General features: G+C 44.0%; 1 protein-coding gene across 1 annotated transcript; it reads left to right on the top strand.

The window, feature by feature from the left end:
• Window positions 1-1,308: 1,308 nt before the first annotated feature.
• On the top strand, window positions 1,309-10,711 carry ZCCHC10 (zinc finger CCHC-type containing 10). Its single transcript, XM_048960404.1, has 4 exons — window positions 1,309-1,417; window positions 3,373-3,534; window positions 5,907-5,948; window positions 8,939-10,711. The coding sequence occupies exons 1-4, from the start codon at window positions 1,341-1,343 to the stop codon at window positions 9,201-9,203; spliced, it is 546 nt and encodes a 181-aa protein (XP_048816361.1). The 5' UTR covers window positions 1,309-1,340; the 3' UTR covers window positions 9,204-10,711.
• Window positions 10,712-11,028: the final 317 nt, after the last annotated feature.

Below are 11,028 nucleotides of genomic sequence, written 5' to 3'. Positions count from 1 at the left end.
GAGCAGACAGTGCTATCGGTGTGTAATGTACTCCAAGATTTTAAGTGATACTGAAATAAAAAAGGATCAGGAATTCATTATAAAGCATGGATTATTAAAAATAGATCAGTCCTAAAATAGGAAATGCTTCTGTCAGACTTTCTCCATTAAAAGTGAGATACATCCAGGCTTCAGTACTGAGGCCAAACTGCCACATTTATAATGTACCAGACATAATACTGACATTTCAGCTGCTACTAACCTACTGAGAATCCGTAAGAGTTCATGCACTCGAATAAACATAAGAGTCTAATGGAATACCTGCTTATTGCCCACCAGCTGCCCCTGTGACAGGACGCTTCAGAGTGAATACTGAGAACAGCTGGACAGAAAGTGCTCCCAGCAGGCGCAATCCCTAGCCAGCATTAAAAAGTGTATTTTCTTGAGGATTTTTGTAAGGAGATTTAAGATATTTTAAAACAGATCCCATGAGATAACAATGACTTCTGATAAGGCAAACAGATGAAGCCGCAGTGCTTCCCCGTGCTCAGTGTAAGGGCTGCTGCCCGCAGAGCCCGAGGTGTGCGCTACCAGAACGCTGCTCCTCTTCTGTCCTCGGAGCTCTGCTGTGCCACAGCCTGCGAGGAGGTGATGGAAGCAAGGGGAGCTGCTGGCATCGCTGGGGGGCTTCTGTGTTGGGCTTAGTGATGTGGAGAAAACAACGTGCCTTTGGATTCCTACATCTGAGCTGTGTCTCCTCACAATCAAGCACAGGACAGCTCTGGTCCCCATGAGCTGCACCTGCAGTGCCTGCAAGGCCGGTGATCAGGGATTACTGAGCCGTGGTTACACACTGCGCCTGCAGCAGAAACGAGCCTTTCGGGTACTGAGGAGTTTTGAGAGCGTGGGGCAAAGAAAAAAAAGACCAGCTTAAAATTACCGAGGTGCAACACCTGAGGAGTGACACAGGTTCACATTCCCTCTTCTGAAATCCAGCCCTTCCCAGCACTTCTTTGGAGCGTTCATGCTACGACCAGAGATGTTACGCCCTCCTCCCAACTCGCGACGTACCTTCATGCTGATGTGAAGCCGCAGCAGGCGGCCGCGTTGGCTTATTCGATTGAGCGAGTAAAGGCGAAGCTCCGCGTGCGATCGACGTCCTCCTGACCAGCGCCCGCCGCCTCCAGCAGCGCCACAGACTTCCCGCACACCTCCACCCATCGCTGCCACGGCAACGGCGAAGCAGGAGAGACGGGCCGAGCAGCGCGCCTCCCTGCCGCAGGGCGCCCCCTCTGCCCGCGGGAGGACTTCCTTTCTGTGGCGGCCGCTCGTCCTCCCCCAATGGGACGCGCCGGCCCGGCATGCAGCGCGGCGCGCCTCGCTTCCCGGCCGCGAAGATGGCGACTCCCATGCATCGCCTCATCGCTCGGAGACAGGCGTGAGTGCGGCGGGCGGCGGGCCGAGCCGGGCCGGGCCGGGCCGGGCCGGGCCGGGCCGGGCGAGCGGGAGGAGAGCGGCCGAGGCTTGATGATCCCCGGCCGTTGGGCGCAGCTCGCCGTGCGAGGCGCGGGGTGGTGGGCCGGGCCGGGCCGCGCCGCGGGGCTCTGTGGCTCTGTGGCTCTGTGGCTCTGTGGCTCTGTGGCTCTGTGGCTCTGTGGCTCTGTGTGCGCGCAGTGCCGCAGGTCGGAGGCTTGGTCGCACTCCGGGGCTGTGCGGGACCGCAGAGAGCAGAAACGAGCTGGAGCTGCTCTCTGTAAAAACTCGTTGGCTCTGTCCGGCAGAACTGATTCTTGTTGAATTTCAGAGAATTACAGTGGTGGAAGCATTTGTGACATTATTGCTTTCAGTTCCTTTGTCATTGTGTACCGTAACTTATTTTCTATTTTCCACAGGAAAGTAACTGGGAATTCAAAGCGCTTTTGCAGTACTTGCTCTTTTAAGTTGTAAGAAGTCATTGCTTGATTTCAGCGCTTCTGAAGTCTTCATATGCCTGCTAGGTTTATACTGATTTGTGCATCTGCCAGTCTTTGCTTTCAGGCAGGAGTCACTGATCTGTGTTAAATGATTACCTTAATCTCGTGCTTTCCATTCACACGTGTTGGTGTTGGGATGGTATTTATAGCCCTGTTTCTGCTGAGCTCTTTTGATCTGTTTTCTGGTAATTGCGTTACTTTTAGGGCTTGATCTTATTTTAGCTTGCATGGGATTCTCTGCCTTAGTCACGTGAGCCTTGTTAAAGCCCAAGAAATATGGAGTTGTGTTACTGCTGCTTTCAACTTCTACTCCTGTGGAGTCAGGTCTGGCCTGGTCTGTGACACCATCTCTGTTGATGAAGCAGAGAGGCTTTCCTGGTTCTGCTTGTGTGCAACTGTGGTGGCAGAGCCAGAAGTCCCAGATGAGACAAAGCTAACTGTTCTGCAGGCCTTGTTTTAAGTGTCCTGGCCTTGAAAAATGAGTCATTTGGTGCTGAAAACATGATACAAGGGCAGAAATACAGCAGTTCTCATAAAGCTCACTGGCTCTAGAAGTAGTTTATGGTATGGCCTCGAGTCAGTCACTTAAGTGCTCTATGAGTGTCCTTATTTGTAAAGCAGGAGTGTATCTGTGAGAAGATACAAAAGCAGCTGTTCTTTAAAATAAATAAATAAAACTTAAATAAAGCTTTAGAATCGTGGAGCAAATGCTAAAATCTGAATACACAATTTTTTCTCAGTTTTCTGCTAAAAGTGATCAAATTTATCTCTAAAAACTGAAATGCGGTTATAAAATGCCCACTTGTGGTTCTGGTGTTTGGTTGATTTACACTGCAGAAAGTGAATAAGAATCTGATCATTCTTACAATAAATCTTCTATCAGGCTTTAATAGATCGTAGGGAAATTCAGATAAGCTGCAGCTGGGAGCAGCTCTGCTTCACTTGCTCAGATCCTGGCTGCTTTGAGTGAATTTGGAAGTGCTTGGCAGTTGGGTGATAAATACCAGGGTGTGAAACTGAGGAGTGCAAACTAGACTTCCAGAAGTGTGTACAAGTGAGAAAAGAAATTGAGCTGCAATTGATCACTGTACCGACAGCCAGTGTCCCAGTTCAGCATTTGCTGCTTTAACCAGAAGCAGGCTTAAGCTGAAGCTCTGGAATAGAGTAAAAGCATCTTTCTCCTTCCATAAATAGTTGGTATGAGAGTAGCTTGGTAACTGCAGTAGCATGTTTGTCAAAGTTCTGTGTGTATTTGATGTTACTGTTCTTGTTCTGATTTGAAAGCACCCATGGACATCAGCCTGCTTTAACCGTAGTGATGTATGGTGTGAAGGCTGTGCTAAAGAAAATGCGTATTTTTTCAATAGGTAAAACAGGCAGATGTGGGATCGGTCACTTAAACAATTCTGCATTTTTGTAGGGAGGCGAACAAGCAGCATGTAAGATGTCAGAAATGTTTAGAGTTTGGACATTGGACGTATGAGTGCACGGGGAAGAGAAAATACCTGCACAGACCTTCAAGGACAGCTCAGTTAGCAAAAATTCTGAAAGAAAAAGAAAAGCAACTACTGCTGCAACAAAGGTAAGACTGGCAGAATGAGAATGTTCAGCTTATTAATGAAGAGGTAATTTGGTGTGAGCGTGGGAAAGGTGGTGCCCTAGGTTATTTTCTTTTGTCCTTTCATCTGCACTCTGTGATACTTGTTCAGTTTTAAAGCCATAGTGTGTGCTGGGTGGGGGAGGTACACTCAGATTGCATCTGAGGCAAAAAATAAAGTGTGCTGAAGTTAAAATAGTTGGAGACTTTTTTAGTGAAATGCTGACTCCTGAGTAGCTCAGTTTCATATCTTTGTGTGCTTGGCCAAGCAGGTTGGTGTGGAGCTGAAGATGTCTAGAAGCGGTTCTTTAACTTCTGCTTAGTTTTGTTGTTAAACTGTTCCTACAGGTGGCAAAGGTCCACTGTTAAGTGCATAATGGTTCAAACAGATGAGCGGTATGTTATTGGGTTCTCAGTCCTGTGTTCCTTGCAGTGTGAAGACCTCCCACTAAGTTGTGTATTGGTCCTGAGAACCTGAAGACGTGCCTCCTGGTCGCCACCTCGTGCAGCTCAGTGTTTTGACCATAGGTCATCAGTGCTACCAGGATGTGAGTTATGAAAGAGCTCTGTTATCTTGCTAAGAAGAGGATAGGTGGTGACCTCTGTCAGAGTGATCTGATTTGACCTCATTGTCTGTTTCAGCTGAGACAGGAACGTAAATTGCAGTGCTGAAATACTGACTGAACTGGGAGTTGTCTTGTGTTAAGAGTACTATAAAACATTTGATTTTGAAATAACTTCTGATCCAGTGAGTAACCATGAAACAATTTTAATCCTCTAGTAGTGCAGATAAGCACTCCTAGAGCCTAAGTGCCTGGGATCTAAAACTCGCTTCCTTTCGAGGCGTTTTGGAGGACTGCTGCCACTTTGAACTGAAACCAGGATGCTGCAGTTTTATTTATGGCTCTGCAAACACAGCGTGGTGCCTCGGGGAAAATAACCAGGTGTAGTGGAGCAGCTTTGTTTGATCTGCAGCGGATCAGCCACTCTCAGCTGTGTAGTTTCTTAGGGAAGCAAACTCCTGGATTCATGTGAGGGTTAAAGCTCAGAGGGAGGCACGGCGCTGTGCCACTGCAGCCTGGCTCAGTCCTAACGGTGCTTCAGAGTGTTACTGTGTGCTCACGGTGGCTCTGGGACCTGGCAGCCTGTGGTAGGGTTCTACAGCCTTCGTAATGGGAATGTTTATAACATGCAGAGATACAGGAGAGATTCAAACTTGGTTCAGTTTGGAGTTCAATGAATTTTCTTCTTGCCTACAGGATTTTGTGAGGGTGTGGAAAACTCCTCGTGTAATAATTGTGATATTTTCACAGTGGTTGTATGAAAACACAAATGTGCCAAATTTCATTTTGCCAGCGTGCAAATGGCACTGAGTGCTTCTGTTGAAATAACATAGCTTATGCTTAATGTTTTCTTGTTCCTGCCCTTCTCTGGAGTCTTTCTCAACAAATACTGCTTTCTGATTTCTAAATATAAAGTATTTCTAAATATGAAGTATTAGCAGCTCTTCCAATTTATGTGCTTTCTGTTCTGTGCGCTTAAGATGGCTTTCAATAATAATTTCAGCTGAGGAAAAGGTATTCTTCTTTGTGAAGGAACAGACAACCTCCTTATGTGTCAGAGGTGCATTAAGTACCTTGTAAATACATGATGAGGAATGACGTTAATCAGTTTAATTCAATTCCAGGCTAAGTTATATGCTGTGTTCTGACAGTCAGGTGTGAAAAGGATGCAACTGGTAAATTTAACTGAAATGTTTGGAGGGGACAAAAAAATCTGAACTTGATGACTGGTGGGAACCTCTTAAGATAGATTGTTAAAAGAAACTTTGTCCTGTGGTATTTGCTACTAAAGCCTTCTGTGAGTGTATGAATATATGGGAATATGAAGGACAGGTTGCTGGTAGGGTCAGTAGAAACAGGTTGTTCTGTGCCTTTTGTGCCTGTGAGAAATGTGATGAAAGCTGCAGACTAATTTCATCTTCTAATCCTTTGTTTCAGTCAATTCAGTTACTGTGAAGTGTGGCTGCACAGGACCTCTCTGTATCCTTATCCCCTCTGCTTTTCCTGTCCCAAGATGCTGTCTGTGCAGTACAAAGAGAAGAGTAAAGGATAAAGCATATTTACACAGGAAATTACAGATGAATTGCTTTTTTTTTTTTTTCCTCCCCTGGGTTTGCAGACATTCCTTCTAGTTTGAAAAATGATTGAAAATGCATCCTGAATGAGTTTTGGGCAGCACAACTCTCTGCCAGTGAGACAGCAGTTCATTGATACTGAACTCAGCTCCACGGTGCTGCTAAATATTTCCTTTTCCTATGCATTAACTAAAGGCATTGTTTTTTCCCCCCTAATTAGCACTGGAGAAAGTACTGCAGAAAGGAAGACCAAGAAAAAAAGGTATGTGGGTAATGATGGCAAGATGTGCAGCTATTTGAGTGTGGGATCTTGCACTTGGGTGTTGCAGCAGGCAGTTTGGGAGGGGTGTGTATGGAAACTGAAAGGCAAAATTGTGAATGCTGACTTTGATGCTGCAGCTTTTAGCCTCGTTACAGATGTTTGTATAGCAGATACTTGGGAGAATTTCTATTCTTCCCTGTCCAAAAACTCTTAAATTCTTTGTCTTCTGTTTTTTGATTCTTTTTTTTCATACTGACTCTTTTATCTCTTGTGATTTTGCTTTAGTAGAAATCTTCTTGTTTTTGCCTCAAAGTTCATCAGATAGTTAAACGTGCAAGAGTAGCACACTGTTTGTAGTAGGTATTGTTCCACCTATCTGTCTTGCTCTTCTGTTTGTTGTTTGCATCCCCTTTTCTTAACAGCTGTCTCTCTGAAGCTTTGTTTAAAGAATGAAATAAGTATCTTAAAAATAATAATAATAAAAAATCAGGGAGGTAAATATTCTGTTCCCAGCCCACCTCCCATTCCTCTTCACTCCTGGAAAAGAAATAGTAATTTGAGCCAGAAATTCTTAGGACGTTCTTCCTCCTTTAAATCCATGGTAATGCTAGCTTGGGGATCCACTGCAATCTCTATTAGCGGAGCCCTTTCAGGAGCAGCTTGAGCCCTGCTGCAGTGCTGCTGAGCATTAGTCTGACACATGGGGCACGTCTACAATAATCACCTCCTTGTCTCTTTGCATTTTGTAGCCTGTCCTCTATCTCTAAATCTGATCCAAAACCAATTTCAGGAGGTTTTTGAGAAGAAGCCTTTTGCTTTGTGTGCCAGTTGTTCTCAGCAGCTTTTAAAAACATGCCTTTATATGAAGCTGTTGTTCCATCTGGCTTTATCGGAATACTTGACAGCAGAATTGAGGTGCTGCTCAGGATTGCTGAGGGGCTCTTTATCAGGAGGTTCCATTTATTGCTGGAATTACCTGGAAATGGTGAGGTCATAAATCCAACCGATTTCTAAACAACGGAGTTCATAATTCTTCCTTCCTCAGCTTTCTCGTGTGCTGCAGTGCTCTATTTGGCATTCTGTATTTCAGAGCATTTGAGCCCTGAACTGCTGCCAGATTTAAAAAGGAGCAGAAGGATTTGTGGTAGGAAGTTGTTCAGCCATTTTTTTCCCCTAAAACTTCTGTGCTCTTCAAATTGGTGTCCTGTTTTGATGCAAGTATGAAATCCAGCAATATAAATTCCTTTTGAGATAATGTGGGATTTCTGTCTCTTTGTTGTGATCCAGGAAAAATTAAATGCAGAAAATTCAGCAAAGCATTGCCATTAAGTATGCAGGTTCCAGAATAAAAAGAAAAAAGCCAAAGTAGTGGGTTCTGGCAGAGAGCACAAAGCCTTGACACAGTGTGTGTGTGTTCTGATAGCAGCACGAAGCTACAGGCTTAACCAGAAAAGCAGGAATGGGCAAAACTGCCGTTGTACAATGCTGTAACATCAGGTGGCACAGAGTTGGCTTCTGTGTTGGCTTCATCGTTGCTGTGTGGCATCCTTCATTTGGTAATTGAAAGCCCCCTTCGTGGAGGGCTTTTTTTTATGAATCACAAACAACTCTAACTGTCTAAAGGGTGAAACTTGTCCTGATTCACTCGTTCCTTCAGGGCACACAGCCGTAAACATCCAGGTAACTGTGCTCCACGTTGCAGGTTTGATTTAAGTAGCGTGTTAAAATCACTGGAGGTTGTTAGATGATTTAGGGGGAGTTAGGAAGGATAAAGTCTGAGAAGAATGATAACATGCATTACAAAATGCAGCAGTTGTTCCATGATTTGTGCATGGAAACTCACGAGTTTAGTAACACTTATGAGCTTGTGAGGTGAATGGATGCTGGAGAAATGTTGTGCTTTTCCAGTGGTGTACCCACAAATCTGGAATCTACCGATGGTTAGCATCGAGGATGTTACATCACCTAATTAGGACAAGAGAAAATAGGTGAATTTTAGAATAGGTGAATCCTTTGTCAGATTCCTGCCCATATAAATGGGTCTGAAATTCAGTGAAGCTGTTTAGACAGAGAGAGTTTGTGTGGAGCTGCCAAAGGTCAGTTTAAAATAGTCCCGTTCTCTCTCATTTTACGACTGGTTTTACATCAGCAAGAAGTCTGTATTTAACCAGACCTTAGGGATTTTTTTAATAAACAGCCATTACATCTGCACAGAGGAGGAGAGATAAGAGATGGCAGATGTATTACAAAAACTTCAGTGGTTTGTTTACGTTGCGTTACAGACCTTGATCTTGAGAACAGCTGTCTTACTGGAAGGGCTACAAATGGGGGGAGAATAAATGAAGTTGCAGAGCATGCACAAACCCACTTTCCAGTGTTCCTAATGTCTTTATCCTGGACTGTTTCCACACCTTCTCTCCTACCCTGCAAACGTAAGCACTGTGTAATTGCAGAAAGTTTGGCTCCTTTGGCCAGGAGTAATCTAGGAACAGTTTCCATTGAGCACAATTCTGACATCTGTGAAATCACTGATAAAATTTCCACCAACACTTACATAGCCAAAATGTCACTTGTTATTACAGTTCTGGGCATCCAGTCTTTGTTAATTTCTGCCTGAAGCTTTAGCAGTGCAGCACATTCATGCTTTTTCTGCAACTTTGTTCTTGTGTTGAGGTAGGCCAGTGAGGTCACTAGATGTTCCTAAAAGCCTTGCCAACTTTCAAACTTACCTTTTTTCCCTGTAGTCCTGCATTCGCTTTGATGTTGTATGGGCCAACTTACTTCACATCTGTGGTGTCATTCTGCTGTTGCTCAAATAGCCAAAATTTGTTCTTTCAGAATAAAGGCAGGAGCTGGGAGGAGGACAAGGAGGGAGGGAAGATTCTTAGATTGTCAGGTCTGGAAATGTTCAGAGCGATTAATCGATCTTTGGATTACAGCAGAGTATAAAAGGCAGAACTGTGCTCATCTGTGTATTTTTTTCCTTTCAGATCTAAAAGTGTAACAAGTTCCAGCAGCAGCAGCAGTGACAGTTCAGCTAGTGATTCCTCATCTGACAGTGATGATTCTTCTACCTCTTCTTCTTCTGATAGTGACAGTGATGAGAGCTCCTCCACATCCTCCTCTTCTCCATCCTCAAGTAGTACTTCCTCATCTTCGGAGTTTGAATCAGATTCCAGTTCCTCCAGCAGTAGCAGTAGCAGCACAGACAGTAGTTCTGATGATGAGCCACCAAAGAAAAAGAAGAAGAAATAATGAACAGGGAAGAACTGCTTCTGAGTGAATTATAACATTCTTCAAAGAGGTTTTGAGCACGTGGTTGCCAAACAGTTTAACTGGTCAACATTTCTTCTGCTAAAACTCTCTAAATGTTCTGTGTCGTTCATAGGACATGAAAGGTATTAAATGGCACGTGAAACTTACTGAAAGAGTATTTTTGAGGTTTATCATTTTATGGGAAATCTTTTTTAGTTTAAAAGTCTATCATCAGATTTGTTTATATGAGCTGAGGCCCAGTAACCTGGATGTTTACGTGCTGGAAAGCAAAATCTCTTTATTTCAGATCATGCTGTGCATCATGTTCTACTGCTCTGTTTATGGCGACTTCTCTTACATTTAGAAAATCCTCTAAACTATCAGAAGCAAAAGCTTCACGCTGCCTGTAGTGCACTGTCATTGCTGACACGGAATGCACAGTGCACACGGAGGACCTGCCATCTCACTGTTAACAAATACATGCTGCTGAGCTTTTTTCTGGTGGCTTTTCCCGATGCTTCCAGGCTGAGTCTCACTTGCACCACAGAACTTTCAGTGGCGTTCCTTTGTTCATGCTGGATGTACTACTTGTGCTGTACAGAGGCTTTGCCTGTTTCCACAGTTGGTGTATTTGTAGTGCTTTTCTGAGACAGTGTCTCTTGCAGCAATGTCTGTGTGAGAAAGAGGAGCAGTGCACGATGGAAGGATTGACTGATGCTGCTTAGGAGTTTCATCTTTGTGCCTTGTTTTGTAAATCACTTGTATCCTATTGAAAGAAGGGCTTGAATAGGTGTGTTTCAGAACTATTAGCTTTCAGTATAGAATAGGCAGTAAAAACGGTAGTAACAAACAAAAATGGCACTATTTTTAGGAGAGAGGAAGGCTATTTTCACTGAATGTTCAGTGAGGAGAAGAGTCGTCTCTAAATGGAATTCCCAAAGGAGAGAGTTTCCCTTTTGATATTTTTGCAAAAAAACCAAACCAAAACAAAAGAAGTTGTGTAATGTGAGACTGCCAAGCTGTGCTGTTGGGCAGGTGGTGGCTGGCGTTGTGGTGTGCAGTAGGAGCAGCCCTGCACTCATGGGAGGTGTGTGTCTGTGAGACTCTGCAGCAGGAGGTGCAGGTTGGTGCAAAGGAATCCCAACGTGCTGCAGAACAATTACTGCTGGTTGCAGGTTGAAACTTCTGTGTTCTTTTGGTGGATTTGAGCATTGGCATTCGTGTTCTCACTTGGGATGTTGTCTCCTGGATTTCTTATTGTTGGAGTTCCCTTTTTTTTTGGGAGGGGACGTCACACGTGGAAGAATTCTTAAATATCTTGATTTAGGTAAAATATAGTAACTATTTTTTATATTTTTATGGAAAATGCAGTGTGTAGTATTACTTTTGAATAAACTGTGCTTATATTTAAATGTTTGAAAATATGTATGTTGTGTGTTTTAGTCTGTAATCATTACTGTGTTTTACAGAACGCTGCAGACTTGTAAATAAAATTAACAGAAAATCGTTTGAAGTCCTCCTTAGTGAATGTACTGTTTAATGGGAAAAAGTTAATAAATTATTAAACGGTGCTTTCTAAGTTCATGCTTAATGGCAATCAAAATGTAAGTGATACAGTAGTAAAGTGTGGAAGAGGCGGTGGTGGTAGGGAGAAGGCATTTGGAGAGCTGTATTCTTAGAGGTGACCCGAATCCCAGCCCTGTGACAGCTTTGGCAAACTGATGACTGAAGCAGGTTGTTGGGAAGCTTGCAGCCCTGACTTCCATTGTAGGGGCACAGCAGGAATGGGGGACTGCTGGAAGAGGACACAACACCCATTTCATGG

The sequence above is a fragment of the Lagopus muta genome, chromosome 14, assembly GCF_023343835.1.
Source record: "Lagopus muta isolate bLagMut1 chromosome 14, bLagMut1 primary, whole genome shotgun sequence".
Classification (NCBI taxonomy): Eukaryota; Metazoa; Chordata; class Aves; order Galliformes; family Phasianidae; genus Lagopus; species Lagopus muta.
Note: the sequence above shows the minus strand (reverse complement) of the source record. Positions and strands in the feature narration are given on the sequence as shown.

What these genes read in the sequence shown, in the direction of transcription:
- ZCCHC10 (XM_048960404.1), top strand. Translation starts at nt 1,341, where the DNA reads ATGCAGCGCGGCGCGCCTCGCTTCCCGGCCGCGAAGATGGCGACTCCC. An exon ending in CTCATCGCTCGGAGACAGGC is followed by an intron (nt 1,418 to 3,372) that starts GTGAGTGCGGCG and finishes GCATTTTTGTAG; the next exon opens with GGAGGCGAACAAGCAGCATG. An exon ending in AGGAAGACCAAGAAAAAAAG is followed by an intron (nt 5,949 to 8,938) that starts GTATGTGGGTAA and finishes TTTTCCTTTCAG; the next exon opens with ATCTAAAAGTGTAACAAGTT.